This window comes from Ambystoma mexicanum, chromosome 2p (assembly GCF_040938575.1).
Source record: "Ambystoma mexicanum isolate Mex_15411 chromosome 2p, UKY_AmexF1_1, whole genome shotgun sequence".
NCBI lineage: Eukaryota > Metazoa > Chordata > Amphibia > Caudata > Ambystomatidae > Ambystoma > Ambystoma mexicanum.
The window spans coordinates 19,557,474-19,571,650 of NC_090923.1; the positions used below are offsets into that span (position 1 = coordinate 19,557,474).

Consider the following 14,177-nt stretch of genomic DNA (forward strand, 5'->3'; position numbering starts at 1 on the left):
TCCCTATGGTCGGTCCTGCCCTCGCCCTGCCTCTGTCCTCGTCCAAGGGGTCCCAGAATTCGAGGTTCAGGAGATTTGCGATGCCCGCTATCACAGGGGGGTGCTTCATTTGTTGGGGGATTGGAAAGGGTACCCGGCTTGTGATCATACTTGAGAACCTCATCAGCATGTGCACGCTCCCCGCCTGGTGCGAGAGTTCTATGATCGGTTTCCTTGGAAACCCGGGGCCCCGGGTCTTCCTGGGAGGGGGCATAGTGTCACGCCACTTTTGGGGAGACCGAGGTCCGTTGCGATCGCTCTCCCTTCTCCTTCCTGGCGGATCTACCCACGCTTTCGCGCCTGGGGAGCAGCCAGGAGGAGAGCTTCTGGAACCGCTGCTGGAGGGTTGCGGCGCATGCACGGGAAACCTCTGTCTCGGTTCCGCGCATGCGCCGTAGATTGGGCCTGCGCTTTGGGAAGGGCTTGCCTTCCAAGCCTCGTTTCGGGTCCGCCGGCACCCGGAGATGAAACGGCTTGCGTTTCAGGCCTCGCGGGTGCCGGCGGCCCATAAAAGGGAACCGCAAGCAGAAGCTAACCGCGTCTCAACGCGGAAGCTTCGTTCGTGTTGCTCACTCCTGGTTTCGTGTGGTCCCTGCTTCCACCTTGCCTTGCCCCCAGCCTGCCTGGGTGCCCTGCTCAACCCTGGGTCCTCTTGGGCCCTTTTTGCCTTGCCTTGCCTCCAGCCTGCCTGGGTGCCCTGCTCAACCCTGGGTCCTCTTGGGCCCTTTTGCCTTGCCTTGCCTCCAGCCTGCCTGGGTGCCCTGCTCAACCCTGGGTCCTTTTTGTCCTGCTTGCCTTCTGCCTGCCTGGGTGCCCAGTTTTGCCCAAGGGTCTCTTTGGTTCCACTTGCTCTACTTGACCTCCAGTCGCCTGGGTTCCTTGTTCTCGTCCTGGGTTCCCTTGGCTCCAGTTTCCCCTCTGACTCTCCTGGGACCAATTGGGCCTTTGTCTTTTTCCCTATTCCTTGGGCTCTCCCTTGTTGGTTTCCCTTCCCTATCTGGTTCCCCTTTTCCTGTCTGGTCCTGCCTGGTGCCTCGTCCTTTTTGGATCTACAGACCATCGGGCTAGTCAGCCATCTCCAAACCAGCTACCTGAAGTTCGCCTGAAAGTGTCTTCCTGCGGATTGGTGCCCCGACTTAGTCTTTGTTTGGTGTGATCCCGCGTTCACCTTGGACTTCACCTTGTATCGAATCTTCAACCTGACTGCTGCCTCTCCTGTCTGTGCTTGCACAGTCCCACCGTCACGTTAATCAGGAGAGTGCCTTCCGTGACGCTGGGAGTCTGTCCATCCTCCACCCTGTACCATTTGGGTGGTGGATTGGCGGGTTCCCCGAGTCACACACTCGTCATTCAGCTGGCTACAGCCTGGCGGCCCCAACAAGATCTACATCAAAGAAAACAGGTACGCAGTCTTCACGTACATCCCAGCTTGACAAACAAGAACAAGGCGACACTAGATGGCTAAAACTCCTTAAAGGACAAAATAACAAGCTTTCGTCCTGTACGCTGTAATCTCTAAATAATGAGAAACGTCTTATGCAATCCAAATGAAAAGTTTATGTATAAACTATATAATTTTAATAAAAAAAAGAAAATTTACCAAATATTGCTAATGTGTGTATGGTGGCCTTTGCATCCCAACGCATTTTACATTCACACTTACTAGGACAGACTGATGCAAGCAAAGGAGTAAGTGTCACTGCATTAAAGTGACACTGTTACTTAACTAAATGCTACACAGTTTATAAGCTGCATACGATGAAAGAAATGCAGAATTCAAATGTGCATGTTTTCTCTACAGTCACAAAACAGCAAAAGGGATGTAAAAGGGCTCTAATGTGCGTGGATGTATGCATGAAACCTATGATGTAGATGTAAGAGAGAATGCTGTGGGAATGTTGTGGTATGAGAGATGGAATGTTATGTGCAAAGGTTCCACTCTAGGCAGCGAAAGAGTGCCTGCTCGGGTGATGGGTGCCTGGGGGCTCACATGAGACATCTTAATGTATCCCACAAACCATTCCAGCTCCTCTGGTACATGCACACTTACTTCTAACCGCTGGGTGTGTTGCCTATGCACACTGCTCTGTTGCTTTAACCGATGGGTGCGTTCCCTATGCACACCGCTCTGTGGCTTTAACCGATGGGTGCATTCCCTATGCACACCACTCTGTGGCTTTAACCGCTGGGTGCGTTCCCTATGCACACCGCTCCGTTGCTTTAACCGATGGGTGCGTCTCTATGCACACCGCTCCATTGCTTTAACCGCCGGGTGCATTCCCTAGCACACCGCTCTGGTGCTTTAACCATTGGGTGCGTTCCCTATGCACACCGCTCTGTTGCTTTAACTGCTAGGTGCGTTCCATATGCACACCTCTCCATTGCTTTCCAGCTAGGATCGCACATTATAAATACCACACATACACAATACACAGGCCAACTAAGTCACCACCAACATGTGGCAATTGAATACCCTTCCCAATAAAGATCAAACATCAGAATGCTGCACCCCTCCAATCTACCTATATATTTCACAGTACAGACCAGTGCTTCCTCGCACTATGGGTACTCGAGGCTCCCCTCTTGACTCAGATACATCAAGAGTTCTCGAGAGGTACCACTGAAAAACCTACCACACACAGTACCAGATACTTCCCAACTGCACGCATTAGCACAACAGCAATGCTATTTTGCAGTTTTCCACTTTCCCACTAACCACACACAGCTTTGAAGACTTTTGCTTATGTACACTCATGAATTCTGTTCTACCGCTTCAGAGGCAAGGTTTTCCTTGAGCCGAGTGCATGCTCACGTACAGGGATGTGTTGAAGCGCTTCTATACATCTGCGGCCTGCACTCACATGCCGTTGATGTACAACGTCAAGCACCCTAAAAGTATCTACATCAACTATGCCCGTGATAGAACCACCTTGTTAATTGAATAGATTGCATGAACACACGCAACATTATCGGTTCAGCAGTAGTTATGTGATGCAAAATCATAGGAACCCTACTCTTTAAACCAACATCGTCTGTGTGATTAGACCCTGATGAAGCTCCAACCAGGAGCGAAACATGTGTAGGCTAAGAATGTTTTACCAAATGTTGACAGTACCCTTACTACAATGACCTTAGCAAGCAAGTTTAATTTCTTTCAGCTATTTCTCATATGAGTTTAATCAAATTCATCCGTTACAATTCAGTTTTCAATTTGCAAAAATGACTTAACGGACCAGAGAGTTGAAAAATGAATAATAGTGTTGGGAAGGAGAGAGGGTCTTCCCACCCCCATAAGCGATACCGAATGAGAACTAAACGCAATGAGAGCACATCCAGGGAGCAGGGGGGTGCACACAGAGGAGAGTGCGCGATCACCTTAGTGCATGAATTACAAGCGATGTGGTAGATGCGGGTGAGCGGCAGCCATTTTAGAATTTAGGCCAAAGTGCAGCACACACCATTGTGTATGTTATTATTACATCCCTTGCATGAGCGTGAACACCGCCCCCAGCCCATCCCAGACAGGTCTCACAGAGTATAAGAGATCCTCCATTGTTCTAAGAGTAAAAGGCCCTCACGTCCTGGGAAGAATGCGCCCGTCAAGGCCATGAGAAGGGAGCAGAGCGCCTCTTGGCAGTACCATCCCGCGGAACAGATAGCAAGGCCCTTCTTCCCCCAATGACCCCATAGATGAAATACAGCTTTCCAATGCTTTTATCCTGAGACCCCTCCAGTCACAGGACTCTCCAATCCCAGACCACCACCCATAAAATCTTTACACCTCTCGTTCGATCACTAAAATCAGAAGGCAAGGCTATCGTGTCTTCAGAAATGGGTCACGTGATTTGTGCAGCAAGGGGCAGGGTGGCAACAAATGATAGCCAAAAACAAAGCTGGAGGACCTTTGCAGTTGCTGATCTGTCTGAGAGTGAGTGAAGCATGTGAGTTAGTGTGACCTCGGCTCTCCCCACAAGCTCATCCCTGTATCTTCAAGGTGCTTGTTACAACGATAAAATAACATTATTTGTGTTAACCACAATTAATTGTTATGCCAGCTTCATCTCGAATGACAAGCCCAGTAGAACCCACGCGGAAGGAGAGGGACAGATGAAGACAGACCAATGGCCTGGCATCCAATATATCCAATATGCAGCAGACCCTACATGTATAGGGCTCCTCCAATCTGGATTATAGAATTGTACTATTTGTTATGATGTCATTAGTGACATTGTTTGTGCTTATAATGTGCTGTACGTGGCTTGGGAACTTAGAACGTTCGGCGAAAGCAGAGTTCTTTGCTGATGCACTTCTATTTTGTAAGAAATAAATATTTGTTATCCTTGCAAGTGTGTCTTGGGCCTTTTTCCCTAGAGGGCTGTATTTGTTTTGGTGTGAGCTTGCAGGGGTATGCCTTCATTAGGGAAGGCCGTTAACATCACAAAACCATTTTCTTGCGGATTTCTTGGTGTCTAAGGGTATGGGTGTTACCCCTGTGATGTATTACAGCCCACCATTCAAAGCACAAAGTACTGCTTCTGCAGAGAAATAACCTTCCGCACACCCGGATATACTTTCTTATGAGTGGGTGAAAGGGGGAGCGAGAAAGAAAGACTGAAGTCAGAAAAGGCCTGTTTAAAAGAGGAGGAAGAGAGAGAAGAGAGGGCCCGACCATGGCTAGGCATGGGGTCAAGGAGTTCCCTTTGAATGTCCTTTTAGGGATAGTGGGGTCAGGGAGCAGACATAGCAAAGTTGGGGTAAAGTGGTGCGATTGGGCAGGTTCTATAATTAGATTAGTACAACCTCGACCTGTTCACTGTCACTCGTCCACACATGTGGCTGTATTTGGAACCTCTGGTGTGAGCTGTGCTCGCATGTGCCCGTGGGTGTGTGTGCACCTGTGTCTGCATTTGGAAACCCACAAACTACATGCAAACGTTAATGTCAGGTGACGACCAATGAGCCCTTACTCACTTGTGGGGTGTGTGATCCAGCGACTGCTCCCCGTGCACCGCTCTTGCTTTTCTTCGTTCTCTTTAACTCTTAACGAACAGACGGTGGTGACAATAAGCGGACCTTATTGCAAAGTAAAAGAAAAGAACCATCAAAGTCAGAATGTTGGGAAATATTAGGAGTTTCACAGGGCGCCAAGATGTGGGATATCAGAACAGATCATTCTTGCAACTTACGCCAAACACATGGTGGTCCAGACATTGATTATGAAAAGGTCAATATGTTATGCACTATTGAGGCAGCCCATTATATCATACAATCCATGCCGCAGATTTCAATCAAAGCAGGGCGATACAAACAAGCATTGGCAAAGCCAATAGTTTGGGCTTTTACTGCTGTTCTTTGCATTTCACGTTTCTAGGCACCAGGGTGCAAGGAGGAGAGTGCAAAGTTTCAAAGGAGGATGTGCCAGAGAATGAGACGGGGAGTAGAGCAAGGGAGGAAACCATTGAGAGAGGGTGCCATCGTTAATGAGGAAGAGAATGAGAAGGGCAATAAAGCAATGGACGAACCGATTGAGAGAGGGCTCCAGCGAGGATGAGCAAGAGAATGAGAAGGGGAATAGAGCAAGGGAGCAAGCCATTGATGGCGTCCTCCCTCAATGGCTTCCTCCCTTGCTCTACTCCCCTTCTCATTCTCTTGCTCATCATCTCATTCTCTTGCTCATCATCAATGGGCCCCTCTAGCATTGGCTTCCTCTCTTGCTCTACTCCCCTTCTCATTCTCTTGCTCATCATCGATGGCGCCCTCTATCAATGGCTTCCTCCCTTGCTCTGCTCCCCTTCTCATTCTCTTGCTCATCATCAATGGCACCCTCTATCAATGGCTTCCACCCTTGCCCTACTCCCCTTCTCATTCTCTTGCTCATCATCGATGGCACCCTCTCTCAATTGCTTCCTCCCTTGCTCTACCCCCTTCTCATTCTCTTGCTCATCATCGATGGCCACTCTCTCAATGGATTCCTCCTTTGCTCTACTCCCCTTCTCATCCTCTTGCTCATCATCGATGGCACCCTCTCTCAATCGCTTCCTCCTTTGGCCTACTCCCCTTCACATTCTCTTGCTCATCATCGATGGTGCCCTCTCTCAATCGCTTCCTCCTTTGGCCTACTCCCCTTCACATTCTCTTGCTCATCATCGATGGCGCCCTCTCTCAATCGCTTCCTCCCTTGCTCTACTACTTTTTTCATTCTCCTGCTCATCATCGATGGTACCCTCTTTCAATGACCTACTCCCTTGCTCTACTCCCCTTGTTATTCTCTTGCTCATCATCGATGGCACCCTCCCTCAATGGCTTCTTCCCTTGCTCTACTCCCCTTCTCAATCGATTGCTCATCATCGATGGCACCCTTCCTCAATGGCTTCCTCCCTTGCTCTACTCCCCTTCTCATTCGATTGCTCATCATCAATGGCACCGTCCCTCAATGGCTTCCTCCCTTGCTCTACTCCCCTTCTCATTCTCTTGCTCATCATCGATGGCACCCTCCCTCAATGGCTTCCTCCCTTGCTCTACTCCCCTTCTCATTCGCTTGCTCATCATCGATAGCGCCCTCTATTAATGGCTTCCTCCCTTGCTCTAGTCCCCTTCTCATTCTATTGCTCATCAACAATGGCACCCTGTCTCAATGGTTTCCTCCTCTGCTCTTCTCCACTTGTCATTCTCTTGCTCATCATCGATGGCAACCGCCCTCAATGGCTTCCTCCCTTGCTCTTCTCCCCTTCTCATTCTCTTGCTCATCATCTCATTCTTTTCCTCATCATCAATGGGCCTCTCTATCATTGGCTTCCTCCCTTGCTCTACTCCTTTTCTTGCTCATCATCGATGGCCCCCGCCTCAATGGCGTCCTCCTTTGCTCTACTCCCCTTCTAATTCTCTTGCTCGTCATCAATGGCGCCTTCTACCAATGGCTTCATCCCTTGCTCTACTCCCCTTCTCATTCACTTGCTCATCATCGATGGTACCCTCTCTCAATGACTTCCTCCCTTGCTCTACTCCCCTTCTCATTCTCTTGATCATCTTTGATGGCACCCTCCCTCAATGGCTTCCTCCCTTGCTCTACTCCCCTTCTCATTTGATTGCTTATCATCAATGGCACCCTCCCTCAATGGCTTCCTCCCTTGCTCTACTCCACTTCTCATTCGATTGCTTATCATCGATGGTACCCTCCCTCAATGGCTTCCTCCCTTGCTCTACTCCCCTTCTCATTCTCTTGCTCATCATTGATGGATCCCTCTCTCAATCGCTTCCTCCCTTGCTCTACTCCCCTTCACATTCTCCTGCTCATCATCGATGGCACCCTCTCTCAACGGCTTCCTCCCTTGCTCTACTTCCCTTCTCATTCTCTTGCTCATCATGGATGGCCCCCTCTCTCAATCGCTTCCTCCCTTGCTCAACCCCCTTTTCATTCTCTTGCTCATCAGCGATGGCGCCCTCTCTCAATCGCTTCCTCCCTTGCTCTACCCCCTTCTCATTCTCTTGGTCATCATCGATGGCACCCTCTCTCAATCGCTTCCTCCGTTGCTCTACTCCGCTTCTCATTCTCTTGCTCATCATGGATGGCACCCTCTCTCAATGGCTTCCTCCCTTGCTCTACCCCCTTCTCATTCTCTTGCTCATCATCGATGGCGCCCTCTATCAATGGCTTCCTCCCTTGCTCTACTCCCCTTCTCATTCTCTTGCTCGTCATCGATGGTGCCCTCTATCAATGGCTTCCTCCCTCGCTCTACCCCCTAATCATTCTCTTGCTCATCATGGATGGCGCTCTCTCTCAATCCCTTCCTCCCTTGCTCTACCCCCTTCTCATTCTATTGCTCATCATCGATGGCACCCTCTCTCAATCGCTTCCTCCCTTGCTCTAATTCCCTTCTCATTCTCTTGCTCATCATGGATGGCACCCTCTCTCAATGGCTTCCTCCCTTGCTCTACCCCCTTCGCATTCTCTTGCTCATCATCAATGGCACCCTCTTTCAATTGCTTCTTCCCTTGCTCTACCCCCTTCTCATTCTCTTGCTCATCATTGATGGCGCCCTCTATCAATGGCTTCTTCCCTCGCTCTACCCCCTTATCATTCTCTTGCTCATCATTGATGGCACCCTCTCTCAATCGCTTCCTCCCTTGCTCTACTCCCCTTCTCATTCTCTTGCTCATCATGGATGGCACCCTCTCTCAATTGCTTCCTCCCTAGCTCTACCCCCTTCTCATTCTCTTGCTCATCATCAATGGCGCCGTCTATCAATGGCTTCCTCTCTTGATCTACTCCCCTTCTCATTCGATTGCTCCTCATCGATGGCACCCTCCCTCAATGGCTTCCTCCCTTCCTCTACCCCCCTTCTCATTCGATTGCCCATCATCGATGGCACCCTTCCTCAATGGCTTCCTCCCTTGCTCTACTCCCCTTCTCATTCTCTTGCTCATCATCTCATTCTCTTGCTCATCATCAATGGGCCGCTCTATCATTGGCTTCCTCGCTTGCTCTACTCCCCTTCTCATTCTCTTGCTTATCATCGATGGCGCCCTTTATCAATGGCTTCCTCCCTTGCTCTGCTCCCCTTCTCATTCTCTTGCTCATCATCGATGGCACCCTCTATCAATGGCTTCCTCCCTTGCTCTACTCCCCTTCTCATTCTCTTGCTCATCATCTCATTCTCTTGCTCATCATCAATGGGCCGCTCTATCATTGGCTTCCTCGCTTGCTCTACTCCCCTTCTCATTCTCTTGCTTGTCATCGATGGCACCCTCCCTCAATGGCTTCCTCCCTTGCTCTACTCCTCTTCTCATTCGATTGCTCATCATCGATGGCACCCTTCCTCAATGGCTTCCTCCCTTGCTCTACTCCCCTTCTCATTCTCTTGCTCATCATCTCATTCTCTTGCTCATCATCAATGGGCCGCTCTATCATTGGCTTCCTCGCTTGCTCTACTCCCCTTCTCATTCTCTTGCTCATCATCGATGGCGCCCTTTATCAATGGCTTCCTCCCTTGCTCTGCTCCCCTTCTCATTCTCTTGCTCATCATCGATGGCACCCTCTATCAATGGCTTCCGCCCTTGCTCTACTCCCCTTCTCATTCTCTTGCTCATCATCGAAGGCACCCTCTCTGAATTGCTTCCTCCCTTGCTCTACTCCCCTTCTCATTCTCTTGCTCATCATGGATGGCACCCTCTCTCAATGGCTTCCTCCCTTGCTCTACCCCCTTCGCATTCTCTTGCTCATCATCGATGGCACCCTCTCTCAATTGCTTCCTCCCTTGCTCTACCCCCTTCTCATTATCTTGCTCATCATCAATGGCGCCGTCTATCAATGGCTTCCTCCCTTGCTCTACTCCCCTTCTCATTCGATTGCTCATCATCGATGGCACCCTCCCTCAATGGCTTCCTCCCTTGCTCTACCCCCCTTTTCATTCTCTTGCTTGTCATCGATGGCACCCTCCCTCAATGGCTTCCTCCCTTGCTCTACTCCCCTTCTCATTCGATTGCTCATCATCAATGGCACCGTCCCTCAATGGCTTCCTCCCTTGCTCTACTCCCCTTCTCATTCTCTTGCTCATCATCGATGGCACCGTCCCTCAATGGCTTCCTCCCTTGCCCTACTCCCCTTCTCATTCTCTTGCTCATCATTGATGGAACGCTCCCTCAATTGCGTCCTCCCTTGCTCTAGTCCCGTTCTCATTCTATTGTTCATCAACAATGGCACCCTGTCTCAATTGTTTCCTCCCCTACTCTTCTGCAATTCTAATTCTCTTGCTCATCATCGAAGGCAACCGCCCTCAATGGCTTCCTCCCTTGCTCTACTCCCCTTCTCATTCTCTTGCTCATCATCTATGGCACCCTCTATCAATGGCTTCCTCCCTTGCTCTAGTACCCTTCTCATTCTCTTGATCATCATCTCATTCTTTTGCTCATCATCAATGGGCCTCTCTATCATTGGCTTCCTCCCTTGCTCTACTCCCCTACTCCTTTTCTTGCTCATCATCGATGGCCCCCGCCTCAATGGCTTCCTCCTTTGCTCTACTCCCCTTCTAATTCTCTTGCTCGTCATCAATGGCGCCTTCTACCAATGGCTTCCTCCCTTGCTCTACTCCCATTCTCATTCACTTGCTCATCACCAATGTGACCTCTCTCAATCGCTTCCTCCCTTGCTCTACTTCCCTTCGCATTCTCTTGCTTATCATCGATGGTACCCTCTCTCAATGACTTCCTCCCTTGCTCTACTCCCCTTCTCATTCTCTTGATCATCTTTGATGGCACCCTCCCTCAATGGCTTCCTCCCTTGCTCTACTCCCCTTCTCATTTGATTGCTTATCATCAATGGCACCCTCCCTCAATGGCTTCCTCCCTTGCTCTACTCCACTTCTCATTCGATTGCTTATCATCGATGGTACCCTCCCTCAATGGCTTCCTCCCTTGCTCTACTCCCCTTCTCATTCTCTTGCTCATCATCGATGGATCCCTCTCTCAATCGCTTCCTCCCTTGCCCTACTCCCCATCACATTCTCCTGCTCATCATCGATGGCACCTTCTCTCAACGTCTTCCTCGCCTGCTCTACTTCCCTTCTCAATCTCTTGCTCATCATGGATGGCCCCCTCTCTCAATCAATTCCTCACTTGCTCTACCCCCTTTTTATTCTCTTGCTCATCAGCGATGGCGCCCTCTCTCAATCGCTTCCTCCCTTGCTCTACCCCCTTCTCATTCTCTTGGTCATCATCGATGGCACCCTCTCTCAATCGCTTCCTCCGTTGCTCTACTCCGCTTCTCATTCTCTTGCTCATCATGGATGGCAGCCTCTCTCAATGGCTTCCTCCCTTGCTCTACCCCCTTCTCATTCTCTTGCTCATCATCGATGGCGCCCTCTATCAATGGCTTCCTCCCTTGCTCTATTCCCCTTCTCATTCTCTTGCTCGTCATCGATGGTGCCCTCTATCAATGGCTTCCTCCCTCGCTCTACCCCCTAATCATTCTCTTGCTCATCATCGATGGCACTCTCTCTCAATCCCTTCCTCCCTTGCTCTACCCCCTTCTCATTCTATTGCTCATCATTGATGGCACCCTCTCTCAATCGCTTCCTCCCTTGCTCTAATCCCCTTCTCATTCTCTTGCTCATCATGGATGGCACCCTCTTTCAATGGCTTCCTCCCTTGCTCTACCCCCTTCTCATTCTCTTGGTCATCATCGATGGCACCCTCTCTCAATCGCTTCCTCCGTTGCTCTACTCCGCTTCTCATTCTCTTGCTCGTCATCGATGGTGCCCTCTATCAATGGCTTCCTCCCTCGCTCTACCGCCTAATCATTCTCTTGCTCATCATCGATGGCACTCTCTCTCAATCCTTTCCTCCCTTGCTCTACCCCCTTCTCATTCTATTGCTCATCATCGATGGCACCCTCTCTCAATCGCTTCCTCCCTTGCTCTAATCCCCTTCTCATTCTCTTGCTCATCATCAATGGCACCCTCTTTCAATTGCTTCTTCCCTTGCTCTACCCCCTTCTCATTCTCTAGCTCATCATTGATGGCGCGCTCTATCAATGGCTTCTTCCCTCGCTCTACCCCCTTATCATTCTCTTGCTCATCATCGATGGCACCCTCTCTCAATCGCTTCCTCCCTTGCTCTACTCCCCTTCTCATTCTCTTGCTCATCATGGATGGCACCCTCTCTCAATTGCTTCCTCCCTAGCTCTACCCCCTTCTCATTCTCTTGCTCATCATCAATGGCGCCTTATATCAATGGCTTCCTCTCTTGCACTACTCCCCTTCTCATTCGATTGCTCATCATCGATGGCACCCTCGCTCAATGGCTTCCTCCCTTCCTCTACCCCCCTTTTCGTTCTCTTGCTTGTCATCGATGGCACCCTCCCTCAATGGCTTCCTCCCTTGCTCTACTCCTCTTCTCATTCGATTGCTCATCATCGATGGCACCCTTCCTTAATGGCTTCCTCCCTTGCTCTACTCCCCTTCTCATTCTCTTGCTCATCATCTCATTCTCTTGCTCATCATCAATGGGTCGCTCTATCATTGGCTTCCTCGCTTGCTCTGCTCCCCTTCTCATTCTCTTGTTCATCATCGATGGCACCCTCTATCAATGGCTTCCGCCCTTGCTCTACTCCCCTTCTCATTCTCTCTCTACTCCCCTTCTCATTCTCTTGCTCATCATGGATGGCACCCTCTCTCAATGGCTTCCTCCCTTGCTCCGCCCCCTTCGCATTCTCTTGCTCATCATCGATGGCACCCTCTCTCAATTGCTTCCTCCCTTGCTCTACCCCCTTCTCATTATCTTGCTCATCATCAATGGCGCCGTCTATCAATGGCTTCCTCCATTGCTCTACTCCCCTTCTCATTCGATTGCTCATCATCGATGGCACCCTCCCTCAATGGCTTCCTCCCTTGCTCTACCCCCCTTTTCATTCTCTTGCTTGTCATCGATGGCACCCTCCCTCAATGGCTTCCTTCCTTGCTCTACTCCCCTTCTCATTCGATTGCTCATCAGCGATGGCACCCTCCCTCAATGGCTTCCTCCCTTGCTCTATTCCCCTTCTCATTCTCTTGCTCATCATCTCATTCTCTTGCTCATCATCAATGGACCGCTCTATCATTGGCTTCCTCGCTTGCTCTACTCCCCTTCTCATTCTCTTGCTCATCATCGATGGCACCCTTTATGAATGGCTTCCTCCCTTGCTCTGCTCCCCTTCTCATTCTCTTGCTCATCATCGATGGCACCCTCTATCAATAGCTTCCGCCCTTGCTCTACTCCCCTTCTCATTCTCTTGCTCATCATCGATGGCACCCTCTCTCAATTGCTTCCTCCCTTGCTCTACCCCCTTCTCATTCTCTTGCTCATCATTGATGGCCACTCTCTCAATGGATTCCTCCTTTGCTCTACTCCCCTTCTCATCCTCTTGCTTATCATCGATGGCACCCTCTCTCAATAGCTTCCTCCTTTGGCCTACTCCCCTTCACATTCTCTTGCTCATCATCGATGGCGCCCTCTCTCAATCGCTTCCTCCCTTGCTATACTCCTTTTTTCATTCTCCTGCTCATCATCGATGGTACCCTCTTTCAATGACTTACTCCCTTGCTCTACTCCCCTTCTCATTCTCTTGCTCATCATCGATGGCACCCTCCCTCAATGGCTTCTTCCCTTGCTCTCCTCCCCTTCTCATTCGATTGCTCATCATCGATGGCACCCTTCCTCAATGGCTTCTTCCCTTGCTCTACTCCCCTTCTCATTTGATTGCTCATCATCGATGGCACCGTCCCTCAATGGCTTCCTCCCTTGCCCTACTCCCCTTCTCATTCTCTTGCTCATCATTGATGGAACGCTCCCTCAATTGCGTCCTCCCTTGCTCTAGTCCCGTTCTCATTCTATTGCTCATCAACAATGGCACCCTGTCTCAATGGTTTCCTCCCCATCTCTTCTGCAATTCTCATTCTCTTGCTCATCATCGATGGCAACCTCCCTCAATGGCTTCCTCCCTTGCTCTACTCCCCTTCTCATTCTCTTGCTCACCATCTATGGCACCCTCTATCAATGGTTACCTCCCTTGCTCTAGTCCCCTTCTCATTCTCTTGATCATCATCTCATTCTTTTGCTCATCATCAATGGGCCTCTCTATCATTGGCTTCCTCCCTTGCTCTACTCCCCTACTCCTTTTCTTGCTCATCATAGATGGCCCCCGCCTCAATGGCTTCCTCCCTTGCTCTACTCCCCTTCTAATTCTCTTGCTCGTCATCAATGGCGCCTTCTACCAATGACTTCCTACCTTGCTCTACTCCCCTTCTCATTCTCTTGCTCATCATCAATGTGCCCTCTCTCAATCGCTTCCTCCCTTGCTCTACTCCCCTTCACATTCTCTTGCTCATCATCGATGGTACCCTCTCTCAATGACTTCCTCCCTTGCTCTACTCTCATTCTCATTCTCTTGATCATCATCAATGGCACCCTCCCTCAATGGCTTCCCCCCTTACTCTACTCCCCTTCTCATTTGATTGCTTATCATCAATGGCACCCTGCCTCAATGGCTTCCTCCCTTGCTCTACTCCCCTTCTCATTCGATTGCTTATCATCGATGGTACCATCCCTCAATGGCTTCCTCCCTTGCTCTACTCCCCTTCTCATTCTCTTGCTCATCATCGATGGAT

At 50.0% G+C, this 14,177-nt stretch overlaps 1 protein-coding gene across 1 annotated transcript in view; it reads right to left on the bottom strand.

Annotated features, from left to right (window-relative positions):
• LOC138566149 (zinc finger protein interacting with ribonucleoprotein K-like) overlaps positions 1-14,177 on the bottom strand; it is a 231,946-nt gene that overhangs the window by 168,625 nt on the left and 49,144 nt on the right. The window contains exon 3 of the mRNA XM_069643163.1: positions 5,011-5,112. Within this exon, the coding sequence (XP_069499264.1) occupies positions 5,011-5,112 (102 nt within the window). The remainder of the gene's footprint in view (positions 1-5,010; positions 5,113-14,177) is intronic.